At 56.5% G+C, this 16,673-nt stretch overlaps 1 protein-coding gene across 1 annotated transcript; it reads right to left on the reverse strand.

The window, feature by feature from the left end:
* Positions 1 to 774: 774 nt before the first annotated feature.
* ERF (ETS2 repressor factor) lies at positions 775 to 8,383 on the reverse strand. Its single transcript, XM_022585554.3, has 4 exons — positions 8,236 to 8,383; positions 3,580 to 3,814; positions 3,086 to 3,201; positions 775 to 2,979 (listed from the first exon to the last, which is right to left on the reverse strand). The coding sequence occupies exons 1-4, from the start codon at positions 8,255 to 8,257 to the stop codon at positions 1,676 to 1,678; spliced, it is 1,677 nt and encodes a 558-aa protein (XP_022441262.1). The 5' UTR covers positions 8,258 to 8,383; the 3' UTR covers positions 775 to 1,675.
* Positions 8,384 to 16,673: the final 8,290 nt, after the last annotated feature.

A 16,673-nucleotide genomic window follows, 5' to 3' on the forward strand; every position in this document is an offset into this window, starting at 1 on the left:
TCAATAGCAACTATGATGAAGCCAGTCCCTTCTTATTTTATTTTTTTGCGGTACGCAGGTCTCTCACCGTTGTGGCCTCTCCCGTTCCGGAGCACAGGCTCCAGACGCTCAGGTTCAGCGGCCATGGCTCACGGGCCCAGCCGCTCCGCGGCATGTGGGATCTTCCCGGAGCGGGGCACGAACCCGTATCCCCTGCATCGGCAGGCGGACTCTCAACCACTGCGCCACCAGGGAAGCCCTAGCCAGTCCCTTCTTAACTTGCTGGCAGAGTGTTTCCATGGTTTGATGAGAAGATCACTAAGGTACATTGCAAGGTCTACATTTCAAGAGACCCTGCAAGCCTGTTGCCAAAGGACTCCCAGATTAATTCATAAGCGCCTCTAAGGAGAGTGACGTGTGGGAGAACACCAGACGTAGCGCAAGAGGAGCTCCATGGAGGCATGACTAGGACTTCACAGAGAGGAAAGGCATTGTAGGCAGGAGAGCAAGGGCCATGGTGTGGTGTTGAAGAGCCTAAGGGGCTCCCAAGGATGAGCAGATCCCCCATGGAAGAGGGGAGCAGACCGAGGGCCAGAGCATGCCTGAGACCTTCACCATCAGGCCCAGGGGTTAAGTGCCGCCCCAGGTCAGGAGTTCATTTCCCAGGCCTGGATTTGCCCCATTCAGATGGGGTTAGGCCCTCTGGCCATAGGTCCATTTGGGGGTCCAGTCTAGGTCCCTGTCCTTAAGAACCAAGCAAAGGCTGTTGCCCTGCAGTGGCTGCACCCAGCACCCAGGACAGATCACTGCATCCAAAGGTCCAAAGTTTTATTGTTTTGAATACATTCTCCAGCAACCCCCAACTTCCCTCCCCCCAACCTCCGTCCCCAATACAGAATAAGGCTCGACCACAGACCCCCAGCCCAGGGGCCCCAGCTGGGAGGCAGAGGGCGCTTCCAGTTTGGTTTCAGGGCACCCCCTTCCCACCTGCCTGCCTACGGGCTAGTCCTAGGAGCAGCTGGGGGTGAAGGGGTTGGACTGGCGCCGGGGTGGGGAGTAGGAGAGGGATAGCAGGCACTTGTAGAGATTTGTGGCCTATGGGCGGCACCCCTCACCCTCCTCCACCCCCAACCCCCCCCCCCACAGAATTTTTGGTTCATCATAAAATGTTCCTCCCTCCTCTGCTGCAACCCTGTGGGGGGGGGGGTATGAGAAACCCAGGCACTCATGGCCCCTGGAGGGGCAGGGAAGGCAGGATCGGGGCTGAGGATGGCCGGGGGTGGAAAGGGCGAGAGGTACAGGAGGCAGAGAACAGGGAGGGAGACAAGGCTTTACTTCCTAAGCGATTGTAATAAAAAAGTTCCTGGGCTTTGAGGCCAGAGCCTCAGTTCAAATATAAATTCCCCAGTATGGAGGTGGCCCCCTTAACTCCCCCCTCCCCCCTACCACTCTGCCCGGAGCTTAGAAACCCACAGAGACAGGGGACAGCCCCCAGCCCTGGGCACCCACCCACCCTCACAGTTAAAAAAAAAAAAAAGAAATTAAAAGTTTTATACAAAACGTGGGGGAGGGGAAAGGGAGGAGGCAGGGAAGAGACGAGAAAGCTGCCCTCACCTCCAGGGAATGGGGGGGGGGTTAAGGCAGCAAAAGAGGCATGGGGGGGGTGGAGGGAACGGGGGTCCCCTGCCCACAGCCCTCAGGAATCTCGATGCTCCAGAGAGAGCTGGGCTGTAGCGTGCTGGAGGTCAGAACTCACCCGCCTTGGGGTGAGGGGCCCCCCTGCCTCCCCAGGCCCCTCCCCACGCACCTTCTTGTCCTCTCCCTCATCCTCGAGGCCCCCAGCGGGGCCCCCACCCCCCTCAAGGCGACAGTCTTCACTCCAGCGCCGTTTAAAGCGCAACTTGAGGGGCATGCATTGGGCTGCCCCGGGTGCCTCGCCGGGGTCAGGCTTCGGGGGTGCAGGGGGGGCACGAGGCGTCTTGAACACTTCCCCGTCTTCCTCATCTTCGTCGCTGATGTCAGTCACCTCCACCTCCTCTGACTCGCCTTCCGAGATAGGCTCCACCTTGATCTGGGGTGGGGGGGGCGGGGGGGCGGGGGGGCCCAGCACCCCGGCCCCCTCGGCCAGCCCGCCTGCACTGCCACCACCACCGAGGGCACCGCCACTGCCCTTGTCAGCGCCCACCAGAGCCTTCTCCCCAGCCGCCCGCTGCCGGCGTCCCAGTGGGGGCGGCTGGAGCTTAAACTTGAATGGAGAGGAGGAGGAAGAGGAGGAGGACGAAGCTGAGGAGGGGACTGGTGGGGTCTCGGGTGCCATGGGCGGCAGCGGGCACTTGTCAGCGCGCTGGGGCTGCGGCACCACCAGCCCGGGGTAGTGCAGGAAGGCGCGGGGGCTGAGGTGGTAGTTGTAGACGCTTTGGGTGTGGGCCTGCAGGTACCGTTTCATGTCCTCAGGGCTGAAGGAGAAGTGGGAGCCTCCCCCCGAGCCGCTGGGGCCCCCGCCACCACTGGGGTACATAGGGCTCAGTGTGGGTGAGGGAGTGTAGGCCAGGTGCGTGGGTGTCATGGGCAGAGCCGGTGAGAGCTGAGGGGGCAGCAGGGAGCCAGGCCCGGCTAGAGGCGACACAGGGAAAGGGCTGAGGGGCTCAGGGCCACCCCGGGGCCGGGGGTAGACACGGAAGACACCAGGGTCATGGGGCAGGCGGGCCAGCGGGGGCCCGCGGAAGGCACCCAGCTCCGGGGGGCCAGGCGGTCGGGCCCGGGGGTCCTCTCCCAGTGGCTCTTCCAGCTCTGACGTGCCATCGCTACAGTCACTGACAGAGCCTCGGCCCAGGCGTCGGGCCACCACAGCCGAGAAGAGGGAGGATGAGGACGAAGAGCAGGCCGGTGGTGAGCGGGGGTCCTCGGTGGGAGACAGCACCTCAGAGGGCGTTGAGGGAGGGAAGCGGAAGTGGCTGCCGCCTGTCGGCACTGGCGGGGCGCTCTGGGGCACCGCACCCCCTGGCGGGAGAGGGGAGACACGATGTCAAGGCCCCCAGCCTCGCCTGGACATTCAGACAGACCCTGCCGTCCCTCTGAGGCCATGCTTACCAGCCCTTGTACTCACCAGCCAACCCCACATCGATGAAAGGGTAATTAACCAGCACCAGTTTGTTGAAGTTGAACTTGTAGGTGAACCGTTTCCCCTTAGTCTTATGCAGAATACGTTTGTTGTAATAATAGCTGTGGATGTAGAAACACCATCGGACGGTCAGTCACACGGGACCCAAGTCCAGACCCCGAACCTTGACACGTGTGAGTGCTGCTCGCAAAGGGTGACCGAGAAACACGGGCCACCCGAGAGAAATCAAGGTCCAGAGGGTGGAGACCAGCTCGCCCCTCAGTTCTGGGGCCAGACTAGAGGCCACGTCCCTGGTTGTATTCTCTCCTCAGGACACCTCGGTGTGACAAATGGTCTCAGAGAGGGGCTGGGACTTGCCCAAGGTCACGCAGCTGTGATTTGGACCCAGAGGGCAAACCCAAAGCCTATTCCCGTGGGCCAGGGGCTCCCAACCAGTGGGGGGCTGTCCACATCTGCCCAGGGACCTCTGCCCTCCTCACCGCAGGGCCCGGCTCAGCTTGTCATAATTCATCTGGGGCTTGCACTTGCGGACACCCCAGAGCCGAGCCACCTCGTCGGGGTCCTTGATGACGAATTCCCCGTAGTCCCCCTGCCAGGCGATGACACCCTGGTACTCCTCCTTCCGCAGCAGCTCCAGGATAAAGTGCCACAGCTGGATCTGCCTCGAGCCGGGGGACGACTCCGGCTTGTAGGCCCAATCCGGGAAGGCAAACCCTGGGGACAGGAGGCGGGGTGCGGCCCCGGGTCAGGGCGCCAAGTCTGGGGCCCTGGGGCCCATCCCAGGGTCCACCCCCTACCCCGCCCTTAACGTGGGGAAATCCGTCTCCCCCTGCCAAGCCAGGACCTGCTTAGAGAGAGACAGTGTGTGTCTGTCTGTGTGTGAGGGGGGCTAGACAGGAGCTGGGGGGAGGGGAAGCTGGAGCCTGCTCCAGCGACACCGGGAGAAACAGGAAACCGTCGGCGGCGGGTCCCGGGGCCAGTGCCAGGGGGCCAGGCACCAAGCCAGGCCGGCGGGCAAGGCTGCCAGTGGGGGAGGGGCAGGAAGGGGCACACGTGGCCAGACGGGTTGGGGCGAGCCCCCCCCCAGCCCACCCGCACTCCCGTTCAGGGTCAGTCACTACCACGCCGGCCCCCCGCCCCCGCCACACGACCGTCTCTGTTCCCCTCCTAGGAAGGTACACTGTCTCCCTCCCAAGACCTACTGGAGCCCTTACTCCCACCCTAGGCCCCGAAAGGAGGATTTTTTTTTTTTTCTTAAAAGGACCAGGAGGGGTGGGGTGGCTGCTTGACGATGAGGTCAGCGCTTGCACACACAGAGGCTTCTGTCTTCCCTGGAGAGTGAAACCCAGACTGTCTGAGAGAGCGCCCCCCGCTCCCCCCATCAAGCCCTGGACCCTCTGTGCTGCACTGCCCTACCCAGACCCGGGCGCACGGACCCAACCTGGCTGGAGGGCCTCAAGACTGAACAGTCACCGCTAGCTGTAGCCTGCTCCCCCTTCTGCCTTCTCACCCTCAGCTTCTTCCCTGCCCACCTACCTACCCGCCCCCAGCATTAACCTTGGGTAGAGGTTGGTGGTGGGCTGGCTGGTCCCTAGAGGTGATGGGCAGCCTGGGGGGGAGAGTTGGGGGGGCTGCGGTTGTTGTCATTTCCCAAACCCCCGGGTAATCAGGGGTCATCAATAATTCAGCACCAGGCAGCCGGTAATGGAGGGGCGGGAGGAGGGAAAGGGAGGAAGAGAAGGGGGGAGGCAAGACAGAAGCCCTGGTGCCACTAGAGGGAGAAGGCCAAGGTGGACAGCTAAGGATGGGCGGGGTCCCAAGTCCCAATCAGGCTGCAAGGGTCAGCCTCCCTCCCCTGGCCCTGGCTCACACCACAGCTCAAGCAGGTACCAACCAGGCCTGGGGCAACATGGAACCTCCCCCAAAGACTCCACCCAAGTCTGGAATCCAACAGGGGATCCTTCCCCATGGGGACACAGGGGATCAGCAGTTCCTATTCCCACAGGGGCCACTCCCTCTAAATCAGAGCCGACTCTAACCTCTACTGGGACCCAGCTCCCTGACCCCTGGCCTTGGGTAGACTGGGATGGCCAGCATTCCCCACCTGGTCCCTGCCTCATTCAGAAATTCCAGCCTCAAACCAGCCCCTCAGGGCTCCAGGGATATGACCATATGACCTCCAGCTGGTCACAGACCCAGGGTACTGTATGTACCAGCAGCCCCTGCTCCATTCAGAAGTGACAGCCCCTGACAACACCTTCCACGGACCCCAGCATCCACAGCCCCATCCCTCTCTTGGGAATCCAGGTGTTCACCCCTTTACGCTCACCCTGCTAGAGAACCCAGGTCCGAGGGTCTTGCTCAGGGCCCAGAGGTCATTGGGAACCCAGGAGTCTGCCCGCTCCACGTACCCTCCAACCTCCTCCAAACTCCTGTCTCCCTTCAGGGCACCAAGCTTCGCGCTCCCCCCCACCTAAACCCCAATCTGGCTCTCCGACTCGGGGTGGGGGCCGAAGCCCCTGAGACATCAGTCTAGAGCTGGGGTGTGTACTGATTTCCACCCTCCCCCCAAAATTAAAGCCACCCTTCCCAGCCCACCCGCCCCAGCCTCCTTGTCCCGGTAACCAGGCAACGTGTGTGCAGCGACAGTCCTGGGAGCGGGGGAGCAGGAGGCTAAAAATAAACTTTGCAGAAGAGAAGGAGTGAGAGAGACTACATGCAACACAAAGGGAAGGGAGGTGGGGGGCTCTGGAAAGGCCTCAAGCTGCATTCCGGGGACTGACCCAGGCCCCCTAGTCAAGCCCCCTCCCTGAACAAACCCCCTCCCGGACCAGAACCCTGGCTCCCACTCGTGGCAAGGGCCCTCCCTATTCCCAGGCCCACCCCAAAGCCAGCTTTCCTCATCGGACATGGCATACATGAGGGCCTGTTCCCAGCTTTGGGGGGAGAAGGAAGATGAGGGGTGACGTCAGGGTGTCTCAATGGGGCTCTGTTCCCCAGGCTTTGGAGCCAGGAGCCAGGCACGGGCAAGGGGAGCATGTGTGAGTGTGTGTTGTGTATGGGTCCACGTGCTTAAAACAGGGAACCACCCGGCCCGCACCAAGAAAGCTTGGGGGTGCAGGACCTCTGGAGCATGGGAGGACAGCGAGGCAGAGACAGAGCAGCTGACACTGAGAGAAGAGCTGAGGACATTGCCAGACAGGGTGGAGAAGAGGCAGCAGACAGGAAGGGCTGGGATGGCGGGGTCCCAGAAGGCACACCTGGGTCCCACGGAGGCGGGGTAGGGAATCTCCCAGACAGACTGTGGAAACCTGGGAGCGGGGTCTGCAGAATTCTTGGGCGCCCCTCAAATTCACATAACTGCCCAAACTTTTTTTAAAAGGACTCTGGGGTCGGAAGGGAGGGGTAGTGGTAGAGGAAGAACACGCCGGCCTCCTGGGGGGCCCCGCCACCTCCCCCAGTCCAGGCAGCCTTCGGTGGCGCCAGAGCCGGGAAGAAAACAGGAAGTGGGAAACAGCCGCGGCAGAGGAGAGAGGGGCCGGGATGGAGGATCGGATGGAGGGGCGCGCAGCGGCCAGCCAGGAGGCAGATGGACCCATGGACCGACTGGGAGACCAGTACAGGCCCCCGGCCCTTCCCCCAGCCAGAGAACCCACACGGCGCGGCCCCAAGACTTGGTTGGGGGAGCTGCCCAGCCGGTCCCACCAGGCGAAGGCCCGTAGCAGGGAGGGAAGACGAGGCGGGGTTGTCTGGGTGCCTCGGCCCCCTCCTCCGGCGAGGGAAGGCTCCTGCTGCCCCCAAGGCCCAGCGGCCCTGGAGCCTTTGGGAGCCAGAGAGTATGTGGGACGCACGTGACTGACCCTACAGCACTCCGAACCCCTGCCCCACGCCCAGCCCCCTCCTCGGTCCCAATCCCCAGGCGCCGGAGCCCGGCTCGGAGCCCTTTAAGAGCCGCCCCCACCCGCCGAGCGACGGGGGGGCGGGGTGGGTGGGCCGGTCGGGGCACACACCCTCACACAGGAGCCCTAGCCGCGGCCGCCGCCGGGGGAAGGAAACAAGTTTGAACAGCGGCGCCTGGCCCCCTTCCCCCTCCCCCGTCCCCGCCCCGGGCCGGATTCCGACGGGGTAGACGGGCAGGGGGCGGCTGGGACCCCTCCCCCAGCGCGCTCGGGCGCAAAGTCCAGCCAGCGAGAGCCCGGGGGCGGCGGGGGAGGGGAAGGGGGAAAGTCCGGGGGGGGGGGTTAATCCTGCTGCCCCCCGCCCGCCGACCGGGGGGGGAGGGGAACCTTGGCCCCTTAAGGAGGAGCAAGTTGGCGGGGAAGAGGGGGGCGGAAGGAAAAGACGGCCGGTTGAAAGAGAAGAGCTGGATGAGGGAGGGGGTCGAGGGGGGGAGCCTCCGCGTCCACCCCCACCTTCCCCACCCTCCCCAACCCCGGGTCCCCGGAGGCGAGGGAGGAGGGTTCCCAGGTCTCTCCCGAGCGACCTTAAAGCCGCGCGTTCTAAGGTCGGAAACAAAAAGTTCCTTTTTCGAACGTTCGGGCTGCGCTTTGGAACTTTGCGACTCGGCGCGGGCGGGGGAGAGAGAAGCCGGCGGAGACGGGCGGGGGAGGGGCGGTGCAGCCCGGTCCCCGAGTCCCGGGCTCCCCACTCACGCCCTCCTCCTAGAGGCCATCCTGTATCCCCCTCTAAGCCGGTGCGGGGCACGCATCGCGGTGAAGGTCACGGGCCGGACCGCGCAGCGCGGAACCTGGGATAGCGGGCCCTGTGGACAGCCCCCCCGCACACACACACCCCGCACACGTCCCGGCCCCCAGAGTGCAACGTGACAGAGCGGCGGGGAGGAACCCAGCCACCCCCGTGATCCCGGGAGTGAGGGAGAGCCGAGCTTTCGGGGTCCAAGCAAGGAGAGAACCAGGACTCGCAGCACCCATACCACTGCGCCCACAGCCAGGAATTGGGGGTCCGGTGCACACCCCCGCTCGCGCCGCAAGAAGCAACAGGTCTGGAGTGCTTGGGGGTCCCCCGGAACTGGGGATCACTCGGGCTCCCCTAGAACCCTTCAGCCCCCCCAAAGTTTCTCCGCCTGGTTTCCCGGGGCAACAAGTCTCCCCCACACGTGCTGCCCCCGCCCCCACCTGTGTCCGCCGGGGTCTTCATGCTGGGGGGCCCGGGGCGAGGCGCCCCGACTCCGGGCCGCAGCTCCCGGCGCCCGCGCTGCCCCGTCCCGTCCCGAGCCCGTCGGGCCGCCCTCGCCGATTCACCCGGCCTCGCCTCTCAGAGCCTCTCCCCTCCCCGCCGCCGCCTCCCGGGTTAATATCGCACTCCGGGGCCGGGACGCCCACGCCCCCCGGCCGGCGACGTCACCGCCGCGTCGCCATGGAGACACTGCGCCCGCCCCCTCCCCGCGCACTCACACACACGCACGCGCGCGCACGCACACACACACGCACACACACACACACACACTCGTCGGCGCGCAGCCACTGAGGACCGGCCGGCTCTAGGCTTAAAGGGGCCGCGCGACGGGGGAGGAGGGAAGGAGGGGGTTGGGGTGGGATGGGGTCCGGGGGGTCATGACCCTTCTCTGAGGCTCCAAGTCTGAAGATAACTTAAGTCCTCAGGACTCGCGACCTGCCGCCCCTCCTCCTCTCCTGCCCACTGCGGGGTCCAGATTTTCTTTGGAAGCCTGTAAGAGGGGTTGGGGGGTACCTTCTGATGAGTGTCAGAAACGTTTGTGAGGAGGAGTACGGACCTTTCGGGAGGAGGCAGAATTTCCTCTGCAGGGGGGCCGGGTCAGGACCTTGGAGGATGATCCAGACCACAGCATTTCCCAGGCTCGGCTCACCGTGTCCCCCCACCAACAATCCTGAGCCTGAATGGGGGCAGCTGTCCAGGGGTGGGGTGGAATGGGCGGGAAGCATTTCCCAGCATCGGAAATAGGGAGGCGGCTGTGCCCTCCATTCCTCCAGGGATGGGGTCTTGGCCTTCCAGATAGCCCCAGTCCCAACTGGGGAGGAAGTGACCAGAGAGAATGCACGCGGGAGCCCGCCCCCCCATCCCCAGACTGCAGCTGTCCTGGGGACACGGCTGGCGCCGGAGGTACCCCCACCTCCACCTCCAGGGCAGGGGGTTCCGGGGATGGGGTCAGGATGCGAGGGGGTGAGCAAAGTCGGAACAAATGTGCTCCCAAGGGGCACTGGGGGGTCGCCAGGAGAGAGGAAGGCAGGGCTTAAGGATGAAGGCCAGCGCGTAGGGCAGTGTTAAGTCTGTTCTCTGCAGCTGGGAGGAGTGGATGAAGCCTGAGGCTTTGGGAAACAGGAAATCAGCAATGATCCGATGGCCAACAGTAGAGGGCAAATCGAAGCTATAGTCACAGGCTGATCCTGGAAACAGAGTCTCAGAAAAGACTCTGAGGTACCAAAGGAAACGAAGCGGGGAGGGCGGGGGGAGATGCTCAGAGAGAGTGAAATCAAGAAGACAGAGACGAACAGGCCACAGAGAGGGAAGGCTCTGGGTGCTTAGGGCTTCAAGCCCAGCCTCTGTTGCTGGGTTCCTAGTGGCGTTAGAGCAGATCCTCACCAGTGCCTCAGAAGTCTCAGGCCTCTTCCTCAGGGAGACCGAGGCCTCCCGGGAAGCATCACCCCCCTGGGGAATTAATGTAACCTTGCCTACGGACAGTGCAGCTCCCCCACGGATATTGTAACCCTCTGGGAGCAGTGTGGTCCGCCAGTGATAATCATCGTCGTTGTTATTATAACAGCTCCCTCCCGAATTGCTAAAGCTCAAGATGTGCCAGGCACTGGGCCAAGCATTGTCGGGACATCTTCTCATTCAATCCTCACAAAAACCCAAAGAAGGGAATTACTATTGTTCGCCCCATTTACAGATTAAGAAAATGAGGCTCAGGAAGTGTTGGAGCCAGGATTCAAACCCAACCTATCCAATTCAAAATCACCACCATTAACCACTAGATTTTACTACCTCTTTTACTGCCCCCCCCTCAGAAAAAGATGATGCAAAGTTTAAAAGATAATAGGTCTATAACAGCCTCAGTGACCTCCATTCTCCCACCAGCAAGACAGAGACTGGGGTGGCAACCCAAACTCTGCTATTTCCTGTACGCGACATAGAGCAAGTGAATTTATCTCTTTGAGCCTCAGCTTCCTCATCTGTAAAATGGAGATATTAATAGGCCCTACATGATTAGGTTGTTGTGAGAAATCAGAGATTTGAGGTAAGCACACAATAAATACTGGTAATAATTATTAGCAGAGTTACCTCTGTGGATGAGGTAAGCACCCCTCACCCTACAGACTCCAACTGTTGGCAATAAACACAGCATTGATAGTGAAATTTCCTGTTAATAGCATAATCCTACCCTGACCCAGCTGGATAACTCAATCCCACAGTTTCTGCGAAACACAATCATAGATGGTGGGTATGCCTCATGGGAGACTCTCAGCCATCCACAGAGAATGGGAGTGCCTGGTGAAAATGGCGTGTCCACAGATATTATAACCCCTCAGGGGTCTGTGTGACTCCACCATAGAAGTGTGGACTGTCTTGGATACTTCAGTTGTCTTGTGAACACTGAAAACCACCCCCAGGGATGGTGAACCCCACCATTCCTATGTGAAACACCTAGATGTTGTGAACTTGTGATGGAAACTATCCATCACCACTGGTCATTCCTTGAAGATATACCATCCAACCAAGGCCATGTGAACTCCAATGAGCAAGGATCACCCCCCCCCTTTCCTCAGTTCACTATGGAAAGCCTCCACAAATGCCCCTGGGGCTGGTAAAAAGCACAGCCTCTCACAGACCTAGGATGTGCCTGGGATGAATAGTGTAACACTCCATGGAGAAAACAAGTCTGTCTGCACAGTAAGGACACCCCAACTCCCATGGACCTAGTAGTTCTTGTTCCAGTTTACTGTCCTGACACAGATAACTTTTATCCTATTGTTGTCAGGCAAAGGCATGGACAGAACCTATCCCCACAGAAGTCACAACTCTTCACAGACTTCACACCTAGAAAGGAAACTGTGTGGACGATAACAATCGTAATTGCAACCCACCCATTACCCATATAAGCAATAATGAACCACTACTACTCTATTGTCATTCCCTTAGAAATAGTAGGACCCACCCACACTGTTTAGAGAGCACAGCCACCTAAACAGCGTAACCATTGGCAAACAGAAAATGTAACCCCTTTATAGTATCACCCTTCCTCATCTCCCTGACTTGAAAAGCTGAAGGGCCCCAGAGCTCAGTCCCAGGTCCTCTTCTCTTCTCCATCTACACCCATTCCTTTGACAATCTCCACCAGGACCACGGTTTCATATACCATCTCTATGCCGATTACACCCAAATTTCTATCTCCATCTCAGGACTCTACCCTGAGCTCCAATCTCACATGTTGAACTGCCTCATCATTGTTTCCATTTGGATTTCTTGAGTTTTCCAAGTCATCATGGTCTTCTGGATCTCCCCCAAACTGTCCCCCCACCTCCAGTCTCCCCCATCTCAGGAAAATGCAGCTCCATTTTGCTGGTTGCTCAGGCTGAACAGCTTGAAATCATCCTTAATTCCTTTCTCTCATCCTACATCCAATCTGAAGGGAACTCCCATCGGCTAGCTCTTCCTTCAGCTGTTTCAGAATCAGCCACCCTCCCCTGCCACCACCATCCTGGTCTAGGGTCTCCTCACTGGTCTCCCTGCTGCCACTGGTCCCTATAGTTTGTGCTCTATCAGCAGCCAGACTGGTTTTCGTCAACTACATGACATCCCTTTGCTGCCCCAAACCCTCCAGTAGCCCCTCTGCTCGCTGGGAGTAAAAGCCAGCTCCTTGCTTTTACAGCTCCTTGCCTGCAAGGCCCTTCCTTCCTGACCTCACTTCCCACCTTTCCCCTTCATTTCTTTTCCAAATACGCTCCAGCCTCTTTGCTGTTTCTAGAATATGCCAGGCATATTCCTCCCTTGGGGATTTTGCCCCATGCTATTCCATCTGCCTTGAAGACTTTTCCCCCAGAGGTCTGCATAGCTCTGTCCCTCATCCCTTTCAGGTTTTTACTTAAAAATCACCTTCCCGGGAATTCCCTAGTGGTCCAGTGGTTAGGACTCCGTGCTTTCACTGCTGAGGACACGTTGGGGAACTGTGATCCTGCAAGCCACGCAGTGTGTGGCCAAAAATTAAAAAATAAACAAACCTCCTTCCCAATACGACTATGTCTGACCACTATATATACATATACATATACATATACATATATATATATATATTTTTTTGCCACACCATGTGGCATGTGGGAATCTCAGTTCCCTGACAAGGGATCAAACCCCTGCCCCCTGCAGTGGAAACGTGGAGTCTCAACCACTGGACCACCATGGAAGTCCCTGACCACTATATTTTAAATTGGAGCCCCCTTCTTAGATCCCTGTGTCCCTTCTATGCACTATTTTTCTCCATAGCACTTAGCATCATCTGGCATATATTTCCATAATGTATTTGCTTGTCGTTTGAATCCCTCCTCCATAATATCAGCTCTAAGAGGGCACGGATTTGTGTCTGTTTTGTTGCCTGTAGTATCCCCAGAGCATGGCAATCAATAATGAATGGATAAGCTCATCTTTGGACAGTGAACTCCCTTATGCCCAATGTAATACCAATAAAATGTAGCTCCATACACACAGAGAAACCCTCCTGGACAGTCGATTCCAGTGCAACCCCCTAAAGAGTATGAATCCCGATGTGAATCTCATAAACAGGGAAACCTCCATACAAGGTGAACTTGTCCTACTCAATGTGAGTTCCACAAAGACAGGGACTTGATCCGTATTCTTCACATTCTTCATTGCTTTATCACCAGTGCCTAGACCAGGGTCTGTCATAGAGTAGGCTGGTGATATGTATTTGCTGAAGTGAACTGAGTCTGCATACAGCTGGTATAACCCCACAACCAGATCCCATAGAGACAGTGTCCATACTGATGTAAACCCCATATACAGTATGACTCTCACATGGACAGTGTAAACCCCCAATAGACAGTGTAATGCTTAAAAACAGTGTGAACCCAAATATAGGCAGCATGACCCTCATAAACCTTGTCCAGATAGGCTAGCTCTCATAAATGATCTGGGCCTCATCCAAAAGTACTTCATAAACCGTGTGGACCCATATAACAGGGCAACCCACATAAACGGTGTAAACCCCACATAGGCAGTGTAACCCTCAAAAACAGTGTGAGCCTCATATAGATGGTGAGAAAGCAAATGAACAACGTGCACCGCCCCGTACAAATGGCTTGTCCCCTCCTTTTTTTTTTTTTTTTTTTTTTTTTTTTTGCGGTACGCGGGCCTCTCACTGCTGTGGTCTCTCCCGTCTCTCCCGTTGCAGAGCACAGGCTCCGGACGCGCAGGCTCAGCGGCCATGGCTCACGGGCCCAGCCGCTCCGCGGTATGTGGGATCTTCCCGGACCGGGACACGAACCAGTGTCCCCTGCATCGGCAGGCGGACTCTCAACCACTGCACCACCAGGGAAGCCCGGCCCCCTCCTTTTTTTAAAATAAATTTTTTTATTTTTGGCTGCATTGGGTCTTCGTTGCTGCACGCAGTCTTTCTCTAGTCGTGGCAAGCAGGGGCTACTCTTCGTTTCCGTGCATGGGTTTCTCATTGCGGTGGCTTCTCTTGTTGCGGAGCACGGGCTCTTGGCGCGCAGGCTTCAGTAGTTGTGGCTCGCGGGCTCAGTAGTTGTGGCTCACAGGCTCTAGAGCACAGGCTCAGTAGTTGGTGGTGCACGGGCTTAGTTGCTCCGCAGCATGTGGGATCTTCCCAGACCAGGGCTCTGTGTCCCCTGCATTGGCAGGCGGATTCTTAACCACTGCACCACCAGGGAAGCCCTTGTCCCGTCCTTAGTGTGCGCTACCACAGAGGTGGCATAAGTTGTTTAACGTTGTGTTGTGTGAATTCCTCTAGCAGTAGGGTCAATTCCCACAACCGGGGAAACCTCGCATGCATACTGTAGTACATATAAACAGGATTACCTCAGTAAGCAGTGTGAGCCTTCATGGGAATAATGTAGCCCCATAGTCAGCATGACCTCATGCAGGACATTGTGCCCCCGCGTGGACAGTGCCACCTGCCTGGGTGGACCACTCTGTGAATAATGTAGACTCAACCAATGGGTGTAATAAACCCCAATGTCACTGTCAGTTTTATTAAGTCATGGATAATGTAGCCCTTTCCCGTAGACAGGAAGAAATTCCCTGTTCCAGTTAAACCCTCTGGGCTCAAACAGAGGTGGCCAACTAACACACCTGGCAAATAAGATGTAAGAAGTACGGATTGAGTGGGGCTTCCACAGAAGCTTCCAAAAGGTAAAAGATTCAAAGTGTCAAACCCTTATATCCCATATCGCTGCTTGGAACTTGGAGTGGGTGGCAAGAGCTCCAGCAGCCACTGAGGCAGAGGAGCTAAGTATGACTGAAAAGACCAGAAGGTGATTCAATCTCTTCAGAGGTAAGAGAAAAATACATCTCTATTTTATTTAAGCCACTGGTGTTTGGATTTCTGTTACTTTTGTCTGAAGTGAAATCTAACTGATAATAGTTATAAAAAAATTCACTAAAGTTGAAAGACTGTTAACATTAAAAAAAAAAAAAACAACCCTCTGGGCTTTTGTAATTTTCATACAATTATACTAATCCCCCCCAACCCGGAAAGTCTTAACTCTCCAATAAAAAGTTACCCAACTCCCCTTCAACACACACACGTATTAGGATAGCATGACTCCCTGAAGGGTGGTGTAACCCATCATCGACACTAGGCCCCAAATAAAGGCCAAGAAATGGTGACTTCTTGAATGGCAGGGATTTCCCAGAGTCCAGTGCAGGATAGGGCATATAAAAATCACCGCTCCCATTTATTGAGCACTTACTATACGCAAGGCCCTAGATTCAGCATCTCATTTCATCCTCACCTCAACTTTATGAGATAGATATTCTAATGATCCCCATTTTTCAGATGAGGAGAGTAAGAATGAGAGAGGGTACAGGCCCAAGGCTACACAGCTAAAAACTGTTAAGCTGGGACATCAAGCAGTAGACCATAATGCCTCCTGATGGATTGATAAATGCCCCACAGATATGCTGAACCCTGGAATCCTTTCAAAAAGCACCACCACCAGCACCACTACAACACATACAAACTATACGGACAGGTTACCAGTAAGGTTGTGACAGCATAGACTCTTCAGGCAGTGATAAGCTCCTTCTGAATAATAATAATCACAGCAATAGTTAACATTTTTGAGGATTTACCCTGCTAGAGACACAGACCTAAATGCTTTGCACATCTTAACTCATTACATCTTCATAACAACCCTATTCCATAGGATTAAAAAAAAAATTATCCACTACAGATGTAGAAATTGAGGCATAGAGGGATTAAGTGATTTGCCCAAGGTCACACAACTGGGAAGAAGCCCAGCTCAGTTTGACCCTGAGCAACCTGGCTAAGCCTGTGTTATTCTTCTTCCTGCAACATCACCCCCACTCCACATGAAAGTTTAATTTCAATGAACTGTGTAAGTTAACTACATTTTATGTAATTGTTCCAGAGACAGGTGAAATAGGCCTTGGACTGTGTGGACTCTCACAGATGGGTCTCCTTTATGCATGGTGTAACTAGAATAAGCAGTGGGGTTTCCTCTGTGGACATTAAAAACACACCACGGCCAGAGACAATCCTGAACAGACAGTAGAGACCCTCTTTTACCGCCTGTACTTCCTAGGCAGGGTGAATTCCTTCATGGAGAGTACACATCTCCCCATTGAGTCTAATTCGCCCTCACACCTGACGTGAACTGACTGTGGAACATGAAACACCATCCCAATCAATGGCAATCCTCCCCCCCTCCCACCAACACAATGTAAGTTGTCACGGGCAATGTGAACTTTCACGCAGTATGAGCCTCCCCATGGCCAGTATAATTAATCTCTTTCATATCTGTGACAATGTTAACATGGACAGTGAACATGTCCATGCATGGGGAACTTTCTGTGGCTGCTGTGAACCCCTTGTGGGACAGCACGAACCATTCTTCAAGGGTCTACCTAAGTAGGTTGTGGGAACTCTCTGACGAACATAAACTTTGCTCACACCCAACCCCTACCCAATGGGCACAGTGTAAACAGCCCTGTAAAATTTCCCTCAACTCAGGGCCCACTCAACGTGGAAGTGCAAACTCTCTTTTAGAATGATATTAAAATAGTAGTTATAATATGACAGTATAAGATAGTATGTCATAACATAATAGCATAAGTAACAGTGTAAGATTCCTCTCCAGTGTGAACTTGTAGACAGTGAAATTTCCCCCCCTCTCAAGGCAAACCTTCTGTGGACAGTGCATAATGTGAATCTCATGGATAACGCGAATCTCCTTCATACTCAGTGTCTCCCATTGGACAACTGATACTTCCCTCTAGCCCAGAGTGAACTGGCCACGTCACAGTATACTCTCTCACCGGTAGTGCGAATGTTACAGGCATTAAGAACCTGCAATAGGCT

This window comes from Delphinapterus leucas, chromosome 20, assembly GCF_059928025.1.
Source record: "Delphinapterus leucas isolate spDelLeu-1000000601 "Yukka" chromosome 20, BTC_Dleu_Yukka2, whole genome shotgun sequence".
Taxonomy (NCBI): Eukaryota; Metazoa; Chordata; class Mammalia; order Artiodactyla; family Monodontidae; genus Delphinapterus; species Delphinapterus leucas.

What these genes read in the sequence shown, in the direction of transcription:
- ERF (XM_022585554.3), bottom strand. Translation starts at nt 8,257, where the DNA reads ATGAAGACCCCGGCGGACACAG. An exon ending in GAAGACCCCGGCGGACACAG is followed by an intron (nt 3,815 to 8,235) that starts GTGGGGGCGGGG and finishes TCCTGTCCCCAG; the next exon opens with GGTTTGCCTTCCCGGATTGG. An exon ending in AAGCTGAGCCGGGCCCTGCG is followed by an intron (nt 3,202 to 3,579) that starts GTGAGGAGGGCA and finishes CTACATCCACAG; the next exon opens with CTATTATTACAACAAACGTA.